Source organism: Colossoma macropomum, unplaced genomic scaffold (assembly GCF_904425465.1).
Source record: "Colossoma macropomum unplaced genomic scaffold, Colossoma_macropomum, whole genome shotgun sequence".
NCBI classification, from domain to species: Eukaryota; Metazoa; Chordata; class Actinopteri; order Characiformes; family Serrasalmidae; genus Colossoma; species Colossoma macropomum.
This window is the reverse complement of record NW_023494805.1, coordinates 13,612,556-13,625,746: the sequence shown is the minus strand read 5'-3', so window position 1 is coordinate 13,625,746 and position 13,191 is coordinate 13,612,556. Positions and strand designations below refer to the sequence as shown.

The 13,191-nt window shown below is 38.1% G+C and overlaps 1 protein-coding gene across 1 annotated transcript in view; it reads left to right on the top strand.

Moving 5' to 3' along the window:
* Positions 1–12,854, top strand: part of LOC118826575 (B-cell scaffold protein with ankyrin repeats-like) — a 62,584-nt gene extending 49,730 nt beyond the window's left edge. Inside the window, exons 10-16 of the mRNA XM_036597580.1 lie at positions 5,250–5,312; positions 7,015–7,184; positions 7,579–7,642; positions 8,448–8,477; positions 11,612–11,691; positions 11,885–11,919; positions 12,106–12,854. Coding sequence (XP_036453473.1) covers positions 5,250–5,312; positions 7,015–7,184; positions 7,579–7,642; positions 8,448–8,477; positions 11,612–11,691; positions 11,885–11,917 — 440 coding nt within the window. The 3' untranslated portion in view covers positions 11,918–11,919; positions 12,106–12,854. The remainder of the gene's footprint in view (positions 1–5,249; positions 5,313–7,014; positions 7,185–7,578; positions 7,643–8,447; positions 8,478–11,611; positions 11,692–11,884; positions 11,920–12,105) is intronic.
* The last annotated feature ends 337 nt before the right edge of the window (positions 12,855–13,191 follow it).

Genomic DNA, 13,191 nt, shown 5'->3' with positions numbered 1-13,191 from the left:
GACAGTAATCTGGGTGGTCCAAGGGTGGACCAGTAGCAAACAGTCAGTGGGGTGTCGACCTTATCAAGCCAGTGAACAGATATATGTTTGCTATCTGGGATGCAGTGAAGAACTGACATCAGTAGACTAGTTAACACAATATCAGTTATTGCTTTCCCTTCAGATTGCATTTGCTAATGGACTAATTTATTATGCACATTCGATTTTTGTACATGAATTGTCAAAAAACAACAAAAAAAAACTATTTTTGAAAAAATACCACTCAGATTTGAGAAAACTAGAAAGTGAACAATCACTTTTACTATTGATTGTGGAGTTTAATAGCTGCTTTTACTGTATAGACTGCTGCAGAATGTGTTATCATGGAAACTGGGGGGGGGGATCCTCCTCCTCCGTGATTTTTTTCTATTGCCTGAAGGGGCTGGAAACTGGACTTGGAGTGCATTCAACATCACTGCAGTTCACATGCGTGCTTTAGAAACAGTGTAAAACAACTATCTGCTGTTTTTCCTTTAAAAAAACAGCATCAGTTTTGAAATCTGAGCCAGAACGACCTAACTTTCACTTCCAGAGTGCCTTTCCGCTGCATTCCGGTCCACGTCCATCTCTGGCAATAACAAAAGCATCCTGTAATTGTGTATGAATTATTCCTCACTTGTAGCTCATTGGCACAAGCGGAAAGACTCTGTTGGATTCAGTCTGCTTGTGTTTGCGGGTAGCTTTATTATGATTTCTATTTGATAAAAGTTATTGTCCTCTGGAGGTATGGCACAGTCTTGTTTCAAAGAAAGTAACAGATGTTTCTGACATTGAATGAAAATTAATGTAATTATGTTACTAAGTAGTTAAGTATGTTATTACTTACAGATATGTACCAAAATAACAACAGACTCTAGACTTCTTAGAGTTAGACCTTAAGCACTATTATTAATTCATTCCGAAGGGTGTACCTCAGCAAAGATATTTACTGAAATGGACCAAAAATATAGTCTACATACATATATGTATTTGTCGTCTTAGTGTTCTTACACCAAATTCTTTCCTATGCTAAAAATGTATTAATCACTTCTGACATATTCAACACACCCCTCACTCCTTACAGCAGATTCTACTGCCCTCTGAGTCCACCATACTCAGTAATCACTGTTTATAAATACTTAATAACCATTTTCTCTTTTACCCTGTACTCCTATAACAGGCAGCAGGGGAAAGTATGACCCAAATTTGCACCGTTCATCATTGACAGCAAGTTCTTAAATGTTCAATTTCATCTGTATTAATAATTCAGTTAGATGAAGGTGCCAAGTGACTTGTATTGTTAGGGCTTTATAAATCATTTAGACTATGCTGATCTCTTGCATGTAAGTCTGAGAGAGAAGCTGTGGCTTAGCAGTGTAGAAAAGCAGACACTCTTTAAAGAGACATAGAGACCTTTAAGGTCTCTTTAATTAAATATTATGTAATATTAAATAATAAATATTATGTAATATTTCTGTGGGTTTATGTACCAAAACAGTCAGAATTCATTTTTACGTGACCAGTTTTTTAAACATCTCACCCTTAGAATTAAACAAGATGTTTTTGTTACTGTGCCTTTAAGACAGATTTATGTAAATGATTTTTGTCCTGATTGGTTGTCTTGCACTGTGCCTCATTAAAAAAGCCATGCAAGCAGAAACACTCCTTAATGGGCAGGATCAAATTGTTGTAGGCTGAATATGCAGATGTATGTAAATGTGATTTTTTTGATGTCACAGAAGTGCAAGCTTAATTTTCATATATGAACTGCATGGAATGGGGAGTAAATGGCACATTTCAAAACTTGATATGGGCCCTTTAACGTGAACTCTGGAACCAAAAAGTCCTTCCAAATGTTTGGCTCTAGAGGTGAAAAAGTAAAACCTTTTTAGTTTTACAGCTGTTTGATTTTTTTATCCAAGAAATGGATAAGAATGCATTTATATGCTACTACGGCACCTAATGTAAACTATAAGCTAACAGATGAAGCATGGAGTGTTTTACCAGTTAATAGGCCTGTAGCGTGTGTGTTAGTGGGTATGAGCCAGCTGATGTGTTGTTTGGATCCCACTGTGAGATATATTGCAGCACTATCAGATGCTGTTTTGTACGAAACAGATGGTTACTAGCTCGTGTTGCTACGGTTGTCTTGTGAAAACCTCATTTTTTATATATTAATACAGGGGGATGAAAACATGAGCAATGGCATAGCTGTCTTTCAGCACGTCCCGATCTCTCTCTCTCTCTCTCTCTCTCTCTCCCTCTCTCTCGTTACACTCTCTGTATCTCTTGTCTCTGTTTTTTCTCTCTCTTTCCTCCTTTCCCTCTCTCAATCTTTCTCTCTCTCTTTCTCTCTCTACACTCTCTAGATCTCCTCTCTTTTTCTCTCTTTTTCCTCCTCTCCCCCACTGAATCCCCCCCTCTCTCCTTCTTTATTGTTCTCTCTTTTCTCTCACCCTGATCTCCTCTACTGCCTGTTTCTTTCTCTTTTCTAACTCTTACCTCTGCCTTTTTTCTCTCTTTATCTGTCTCCCCTCTCAGTCTCACTCTCTCTCTCCCTTTCTCTACCTCTCTCTGACTACCTCAGTCTCTCTCTTCCTACCTCACTCACATGTCTCTCACTCTCCTTCACTCTCAATCCTTTTCTTTCTCTATCTCTCACTCTATCACTCTTATCTATCTCTTTCATTTTCTACCTTTCTAACTCTCCTCTATTGCTAACTGACTCTCTCACTTTCTGTCTTCGCGGTCTCTCTTTCTCCACCTTTCTCACTCTTCTGGTTTGCTTACTGTCTGTCTCACTCTCTCTCTTTCTTTCTCTCTATCTCTCTCTTTCTCATTTTTTATCTAAAAATGTTTCTTATTGCTTTTCCGTTTGTCTGAGGTGAAAAGATCATCAGCTGTGTTTACCTTTTCCATTGAGCTCTTCAGCAGTGAGCAGGAAGTCGGCCTGTACTGGACTGATTGCTTTTTTATTGACACAAAGTCTCAACCAGCACCATCACGTTGGGAAGGACGAACAACTGAAAATGAAACTGTTAAAAACTGCTGCAGTGCAGCTGTTTCTCAAATCCATCCTCACTTTCAGCACATCCCTCAAATGCTTCCCCTCATCTGGACAAGCAAACATCTCCACTGTCTCCTTCCAGCACCAGCTCTGGTTGAGGAAGACGTTTCTGCATGAAATGGGGCAAAATTTCAAAGAAATCAGTCTTATATCGAACTACACACCACTCCCTCCAGACTGCTTTCAGGAACAACACTTCTGAAGAAGAAAAAGAAGAAGAAGAAGAAAAAGATAAAGACTGGTATGTCTATCAGGTCTAATACGAGTTGTGATGAGCTCTTCATTAGAACATTAGTTCTGTTGTGTAATTGTAAGTTATTCTCAGATAATTTAGTGTGAGAGTCTCGCAGATCAGCAGCCTCCAGTCTTATTACGCCATTAAACCCTGAACTTTTTGACAAGCTATTCATCTGTTAATCTCGAAACTGATTATTCAGTAACTACTAAATATTAATAGTAAATACTAAATATTATAAAACTACTATTTAGGTTATGTAGTTATGAGAGTGCATAATTGAAATGTGGGCCCTCATATGGACCTTTAGACCCTGAGGGGTCAACACAGATTTATTACATCAATCAGCTAAGCCTCAGTTGGCTTAAAGAATGAGTCCAATGAACAAGTGAAGTTCCTCCCAAAGGATTACAGTAAGAGAAGGGAAAGATAATGTTCAGTGCAAGAGGTCTCTGGCCAGAGAGAGAGAGAGAGAGAGAGAGAGAGAGAGAGAGAGAGAGAGAGAGAGAGAGAGAGAGAGCGAGAGCAAGAGAGAGCCAGGCTGCTACTCTATGCATCTGTAACCAATCTGAGCAGCTCAAGGGGGCCAAGCACTGCCGGCATCATGCATTACACATGTTTTCCACCTCACCCATCCCACAACATGAAACTACAGAGAGAGAGAGAAACAGAGAGACTTTTCCATCCCCTTCACTGGGATCTTTCGCCTACGCTCTGATCGGATTTCTCCACCCACTCAGAATGTTTAGGGAGCTGAAGGAGGAGGAGCTAGAGCTCGCTGAAATCTTTTCAACTTCTCGTTTTCAATTTCCAACCACTGTCAAGAGCACAAAGCTGCCAGATTATGTTCAATACGCTGTATTCCGGTATGCATGGCTGGATCTACCATATGGGTGACCTAATTGACTGCCCAGGGACATTAAATCGTTGCTCAAAACAGTGCACAGTGAAAATTTCAAAAAGATTTTAATATAACACTTTGTGAAACATTGGGTATACGTAAAATCTGTTCACACACCAAAAGTGTCAGCCTGATAATCCATCCCTAAATCTTTAAAAAGCATTGTCACTGTCGAAATTTGGTGGACAGTGGCGTCTGTGCGGGTAAAACATAGATGGGATCATTTTGGCATCTTCTAGTGATCATCTCACGATCTTATTGGCATACTTGACTGATCTTGACAAGTCTCAGCTGAGGAGTTAACTCTGGTTCAGTTTAGATATTTTGTCAAAAATTAATAGAATGAGTCTTCAACAAAACAGCAAAAAATAGCTTTTCAGCAAATGATTTTAGGTTGTTATCAGTGGGTTTGTGGGGATAGGGCACTATAGCTCTAATGCCCAGAGGCACCACAGGATCTTAATCTGGCCCTGCTGGTACGAGGTGATTTTGTTCATGAGCACAGTAAGGACAGGGTGGGACTGGGCTAACATTTCTTTCCGGTTCTCACATTGCAGGTGTGACATGAGTGTAAAAATCAGTCATGCAGAATGGTGTGAATGAGAAAATGGGAGAAAAAGAGGTGGCACCTGGTTGTGTGGGAGCATTAGAGTGCACTGTGAAAAGCCTACAGACTTTCATTTAGGGCACTTAACAAGCCAATCAATAGTATCACCAAGAGTATTCTTCACTTTGATTCAATTTTCTCCCCTTCATTGATCCCAATGAGCCTCATCTCTGTTGTCTCAATGTCTCAGCAGGAGACTCGAGGCCCCTTCTAGTCTATTTCTGTTATTTATGATCATATTTGCTACCAAACTCTGTTATTTTGGTGAATGTTTCTAATGACTTACTGCTTCCTTTAAGGCATTAGTGTTTTTTCTGTAGACACGCAGCAATGTTCAGTCTGTGTTCTTTGTCATGTGCTGCCATCTGGTGGTAGATTTGGATTAGTGGCATGATAGGTGATGCTTTTGTTTTTATCTTAGTGTTCCAGAAGAAAATGTCCCAAGCAGATTCAGAAACTCTCTACTCCTTACCAACTAAGCAAGGTAAGTTGTATTACATCACACAAAGCACTATCCATCCAAAATCCATGTCAAGAAAGGGTGAAGTTACTCAGTGAGTGACACATGCTTGCTAGCTACTTTCCACCACACTGCGTTCACCTAATTTAGTTTGTTAGTTAAGCTAGTCTGGCATAATTTACCCTACAATACTCCTATCAGTGTGTAAAGTTAAATGCTAGTTAATCTGTTTCCTGAAAATCAGGTTATGATTATATATCAGTCACAATCTGATTGGTGCAAAATGCACAACATGATTCCACAGAAATGAACCATTTACCAGTGTTGCCACTATTACAGCTAGACCTTCAATCCAGGCCATAAATGTCAAAACTAGGTCAAAATACAAGGGAAAAAGCCACCTCTATGATGATGCTCATTTCTGCTAGCACCCCTGAGAGATTCTAGTAGTTTGGTATAGAGCTGCCACAACTGTTTTCCATTTCTAATAATCTATTGATTAGGCTGCCACTCATATTCAGTCAGTGATGCATCTAGAACATCCAGAAGGCCTTGAGCAGGTATTTCAAACTGGGAACCTTCCAGGCCAAAGGGCTATGGAGATTAATGTTTACCCTCATCTGATGTTCAGTTCATGAAGGCCTTGCTAATTAGCTGATGAGCTTAATCAGGAGTGCTTATCGAGGAAGCGTGCTGAAGTCTGCAGTGTTTTGGCCTGTGAGGACTGGAGCTTGACACATGTGGCCTAGAATGATGTTTTTTTTTTCCACAAAATTGGTCCTGCGTGTTGTATATCAAAGCATGATTGGTTGATTCGTTTGTCACTTCTTATTTATGCTAGTGGTTAATCTGATGTATTAGGACTTCTCTTCTTCTTGACGTCCTAACCAATAGAAGAGCTAACTTGGCAGTATCTACTTAAATACCACTGAGAAAAAACAATTCCTGACTGGACAGTTTATGCTGGGCATCTCAAGAATTTAACCCTTTTGTTTGCATCCAAAACGTAACAATGAAACAAAAGTATTACTTGCAGACTTAAAATACAAGCATGATTCTTTTAAATAAAAATTAACTTAAAATTCCAGACGTGTTTTTTTAATTTTCAAAAATCATTAGGCTGAAGGCTTAAAAGGCCTCAATGGTTCCCTGTTCAAAAGTTTCAAATCATTGTTCAAGATTTTCAACAGAATAAAATCAATTTGTTTGCATGCAGGTCTATGAGATGCTTCTAATATGTTAGTCCTGCACAGCTTCAGAGGTTTCAAATAATTAGTAAGACACTAGGAAACTGTAAATGAAATGTAGGAAATGTTTGATGTGTCTAGAACGATGAACAGATTCTAAAATGACTGAAAAAGTTGTGTAATACACAAAATGAAGTTGTAATATAATTAATGTCCAGAATTCATCACATTTCTAAATGGAGATCAAATCTCAATCAAGATAAGAACAAAAAATTATGTAAACAGATTATTACAATTACAATAGATTATTTATTTAGTTTAATTTTATAACATACTAAATAAATAAAAGGTTTACAATACAAGCTTTGTATATGAATAAAATATTGTTCTGTACCATATACTATATGTTGCAGAAATTAGACATTTCCAATAAATCACCTTTGTACTTGTCACAGTGATGCTGCCATACCTTCTACCTGCTCTAGTCTGAACCATATTTCTAACTCTTTCAAATATGGAACACTGGGTCCATGTGACAGCTAGGGGGCGGCACACCATCCCAAGCACCTACGACACGTTCATGCCAAGCCAGGATGAACTGATCAGACTACAGGAGCAGGTGAAGAGAGGTTCCCTCAGCATGGACGAAGCACTGGAAAGATTCAGTGACTGGCAGAGGCTTCAGCGAGGGCTAGACTCCCTCCAACAGGTGACCAACAGGCATTCTGAATGTGCCAAACATTTGTACTAGGCCCCAAAGGCAGCTCGACAATTGCAGTGTATAGAGCTTACAGGAATAGATCATTTACCAATCGCCTGACTTAACTTAGATGGGGATTAAGTAGCCCTGTTTAAGAATGAAGGCCATAATAAGTCTCTCTCTTCATCATTTGGAATGTTGCATCAGTTTTAAACTGACTGTAATTGATTATCATAAAGTTCAACAAAATATATGTTCATTTTTTTGGGAATAAAATTGTACTCTGGCACAACAAACCTATAAGGTAGGTGGGCCTCCTTGAGTGGCCAGTGAACGCAGGAACAAGTCAGATGTTTCTAATAAAGTGGACAGTCAGAGTATATAAACTCACTGTTTGTTTCAGGAGAAACTGCAGCAGTTGCGGGCGAGTATCATCAACAACAGAGAAGATGATGACAGTGTCTATGGTTAGTTCAGCTCCCCTGCCCTCACATGTATTTATTACTGTATGAAACTGGTTGTAAAAAGCGGTATGAACAGCACATTGACGGCAATCATTTGACTGGTAGAGTACAATGTCAGTTAACTGTCCATTAACTGTGCTAGCAAGTTACAGACAGAAGGTTTAACTATTACTATGGGCCAGAAAATGTGATCTTGCCAGCAAAAACAAGCTAAACTAAAAAGCTGTTTTTTGTTTATGTTCTGAATGCAAACACTAATCCCTCCTCTGTTAGTACTGTCAATGAAGGCCTGCCTTACCTTTGATCTGATTGGTCAGCACAGAAAAACACTCATGATGTAGGCTACTTTAAAGCCTGTTTGTATATATATATACATATATATATATGTATATATAGGTAAGGCAGATATATATATCTTAAATAGTAGCAGTAGTAGCCTACATAATAGTCAAGATACGTATCTGATACAAAGACTTCCAAGATTGTCTTTGATGCCTTGAAACATTACCAAAAAGTATCTCAAGTGTTGTTTTAAAGTTCTAATTGGAGGACCATCAAAAGACATATTCTCCACAGAAACGTCGCTTGTGTTCTTCATGCAGCACCATGATGAATCAGTCCGGGAATAGAACCTTCATTTGGGAAAACATTCTTGGTGTCGAGATGATAGATTCCTCAATAGTAGGATTACACAGAGAATATGAAAGAGTAGGTAGAAGGTGACCTTGGGAGAAAAAGAGAAAAAAAAAAACAACAACTGGGTCAAGGACATCAGAGTGCATTAACTAGCCTCTTCTCTCTCCAACAGATAAAATCAACATCGTTCATCACACACCACGTAAGTGCCTCACTACTCTTCTTCTGCGTGCTAGAGTGGAGAACATCTCCTTGGGTGGTTATTTTATCTGAGCAGCAGCAGCAGCCTCTTTCTTATGCGTAGCAGTGTAACTTTTAGCTCCCGAGGGAACAGTTAACGAGACGGTTCACACGCTAGGCCTCAGTGTGCGTGCTGCTGGGAGGATGTGTGTATGTTAGTACACACACTTTAAGTACACTCTTTGAGGGCCATATTGCCAGTTTACATATCAATGTGCTCTGCCTTTCAGGAGTTTTTGTAGAGTCTTGGGTTACACTGCCCATCAAATGTTTGAGGACACCTTGCTTTTCAAAATGTTTATAATAAATAAACATGATTTTCTCTTTTGGTTTGGAAGTAATGCAACATATTTAAGGCTAACCAGGTTTATTTTTAAGGAAAAAAAGTGTGAAGAAATAAATATTTGTATGAAGACAATGTGTGTTTTTTTTTGTGATGAACTTATAGAGTTTTTACTGTCACAAAAATTTACCTGTGGGATGTCGCTTTCCTCAAAATAAACCTGGTAGGGCTATTTTACTGCCCATTAGCTTATCTGCAGTTTAGAGTTTAACATGAGCTGAAACCCAAATGTGTCACTTGGGTTCTGTGTGCTTCACTGAGCCTCAATAAATTTTGAGGGATTTTCAAAACTTTAAAAAAACAACAGGAAATGCAATATATATGGTCATACTAATCATTTCCAAATGCATTTGTGGCATAAGTAATGTTACTTTGTTACAGATACTGCAAATCAATTTTTAAAAAAGGTGGGACAATATGTGAAATGTTAATAAAAACTGAAAGCAGTTATTACAGTTGTTATATAAATTCCAAACTTGATGTCCAGAACATGTTCCAAAAAACCTGGCATAGGAGCATGTTTACCACTGTGCTACATCACCTTTCCTTTTAACATCACTGAATAATCGTTTGAGGACTGGTGACAAAAACCAGTCCAGTTTTGAAAGGTGAATTCTATCATTCTTTTCTAATACAAGTCTTCAGCTGTGCAAAAGTATAGGGCATTTGTTGTGGTATTTTAAGCTTAATAATGCACCACACATTTTCAGTAGAAGACAGTTCTGGACTGCAGGCAGGCCAGTCTAGCTCCTGTATTCCCAGCCATGTTGTTGTAATATGTCCAGAACATTTCTTGGTATTGTCATGTTGAAATAAGAATGGACATCTCTGAAAAATACAGCCTCCAGAATAAACAATCTGAAAGGCGGACTCAAATAAGCTGGAACTCAGAGAAGTCGGCAGCTTTTTTGGACGTTGTTGACATTGGGCTTCCACTGTGCATAGTCCTGTGGTGTCTGAGCATGCTTATGAGCTGTTTAGTTTGTAATAATGTGTTAATGTTTATTTTCAGTTATTTGGTTATTTGTTATGCTTTATTCATGCAGGGACTTTAATTTTGAAGGGCGGAGCTGTAGGCTTCTATAGCACGTTTTAGGGAGCCCAGCAGTGAACAGGGTGAGCATAGCAGCTGACGGGGAGTAGCCGTAGGCCTTTTCCTTCCTCAGAGATTTCTCCAGATATCCAAGCATGACTGCATCACCTATTTAAGATGTTTTTTGGGACATTTTACAAGCAATTTCAGAATGAAGGTATGTTTACAAAAAACAGTGAAGATGAGATAATACACTACGCATCTTGCCTTTGTATTGCTTTTTGTTCAAATACAGGTGAGAGTAGATTTATAAATCACTGCTTTCTGTTTTTTGTTTGCACTTTACCTACTGCCTCAAACTTTTTGGAGTTGGGTAATTCAAATATGTATTGATATCTGCTCCAGTTCCTACGACCATGTTGTACACATGCAGTGGGCAGTTGGCTATGGATGCCAGGCAACAAAAACTTTTAATACTTTGACATAAAGTATTAAATTACACAGCTTCAATTATAGTATGAAACTTCAATATAATATAATATAATATAATATAATATAATATAATGTAATATTTAAGCAATAGAACAGAGGAGTGTGTTATTGTGAAATAACATCACGGCTGTGATTTGCCGTAGATCATCATAGCCGTGATGTTATTCGCGATAACACACAACCTCGAGTGTTCTATTGCTTTTGTACAACAGTTAAATAAATAAAGTAAGAAATAACTAAATTGGGTTGTGAACGCAGCATTTAATATGTTTTAATGTTAGCAATGCCTTCCTCCAAATTATAGTTCCTTAACAAGCAGCTTGTTGCTACGTCAGAGTAACGAACTCTGCTCACTCACTGCACAGCCAGCAGTTCATTCTCCAGCTCCTTACACAGACCAACACAAACTCGTTTCACACTCAGTTTTTTCCTTGTCCGCTTGTTTTCTTTGATTCTATTCTTCTTGTTTTCTTCTATTTCTATTCTTACTCGGGACATTATATTACTTCTTGGTTCATTATATGATTTATACTTTCGCTGCACTAATTCCTGTCTTACTTTGGCTTGAGCGTCTCCTACAGCTGTCAAAGTTGTTGCCTAGCAACAGCATCTCAGCGGAGTGATACGGTGTTTGTGGCGAAATAACAGCACAGTTAGAACACTTCTCAACCAATCAGCTTGCGTGGCCGGAACTAACTGTTGTATAAAATATAATATAATATAATACGATATAATATTTACTTATTAGCTCTAGTATAATAACGTGCTATATTCAAATAGTATAGTAGTGAATAGAATAGAATAGTAGTGAAATTGTGAAATATATGATTATTAGGCAGTGTTTTGTTTCAATAGGGCTGATTATGATGTAACTTCATACTATATCCAGTTTACCAGCAGTTGTGCTTCAGATCAGGTCGACTTCTGCTTGGTTTGGCAAAGCAATCACGTTTAAATTAACACACAGCTTCATGTTAAACCCCTAAAGACACTGTTTTTTTGTTTTTTTTAAGCTAGGCAACCCCAAATTTTTGATGGGCAGTGTATACACTCTTAAAAATAAAAGTGCTTCTTTAAAGAACTTGAAAGAATAGTTTACAATTGTGAGGTTTTTTTAGAGAACCGGTAGTAGTGCTCCTGTGGGATCAGTTTTAATGAGCAGTAATAAGTACAACTGTGTCAGCCACACTTTTACTATGAGACTAATACAGATTTTCACTCTGGTCAGCTGTGACCACAAATGAATGCCGGAGAGGGAGCCAGCAAGCGGAGACTGATTTCTACAGTAAGCCCCTCAAAGGACAGCATGTGAGTTTTTGAATTAAGTTTCTGGAACACTCAGCTACCTTTCAAAGCACAAAGCATTAATCTCCCCGCAGATGTTAGTTAATTGGCTCTCTTCCACTTCATAATTGTTGTTTATATCTCCTGATAATACTTACAAAAATGAGGAAACTCAGCTGATGTTCATACTCAAATTTGGTCATTATTCATCTTGCAGTCCAATTTCTTTTGGAAGGCAGACAAACGATGAAAGTAAGTACAGTCAAATCCATCTTTGCAACTTGCATAAACTTTGTGAATGACCTTTTAGCTTGAAGTAAAAAGAGAAACAGAGAAAGAGAATGCTCAATTGCTGTAATTTCAGTAGCAGACTGACATGAGAGAATGGACCAGTTTGGAATAAACTTAAAATTTTGCTTCTACCTTTTTCTGTTCTAGCTGCTTCGCTTGGACATACGCTCTAATATATGTTCAAAGCTGCTCCATTTGGAAGGACACCAGAGGAAGACACAAGATCCCAAAGCTATCTTTCAACATGTGGATAGGAAAGATGCCAACTGATGCCCATCTAGCAGATTCCCTCCTTTATTGTTCTTAATGAAAAGGAAGTCAACCAAAATCTACCAACAGTCTTAAAATTTAAATATTATTTATCTTAACACTTGAAACTACAGTACAGTTGTATGCAAAAGTTTGGGTACCCCTGTTCAAATTACATGTTTTGTTGAATTTCTAAGGGAAAATAAGTAACACATCCTCTGCAGAGAACACACTTCTACACGTTTTGAGGCACATTTACGGCTGAATTAAACATAAATTTAGCAAAAAAAAACCTAAAGCATAAAATGTGCTCTGTGCAAAGTTATGCCACACTGTATATTTTATTATTGTTTCCCCAATATGATAAACTTAACAAAGAAATAGAAACGGTGCACTAGAATTTGCAGAAAAGGCCACATTTAAGTTTGTTCTCTGTAGAGGATGTGGTAACTTATTTTCACTTAGAAAATCAACAAAATGTAATTTGACCAGGGGTGTTTTTAAGTCTATGTTGTCCTACTTTGTTTTTACTTGTTACTCATGTTAAAATGTCTGATACTATAAGAATAAGTTAATATAACATAATTATCAAAAAGGCAATTTTGAAATCAATTATTATTTTTAAATAAAATGACAATTTATCTTTAGATTTTTATCTTTTTTGTTACATCTCCCAAATAGAGGTCTCAAAACATTTGTAATGTCAAAGTGACACACATTTAATTACATTAAGCACCAAGTCCATGCCATATAAAAACGTCCTCAAGGGGGTGCTATTCTACCAGGCATGTCGATCAACTTCCAAACCACAGTCCTGTTTCGATTAATTCCCAGGCCCTTTGACAGACAGAAAGGGCTCTCACATACCCCGGTTTTCCCAGCAGACTCCTCGAGTGCCATACGGATCACTGATTGTGTGTGAAGACACACACTAGAGTCTCCGGCTCTGCTACGGTGGCGTCGGGGGACGGCTAAAGCGGCTCT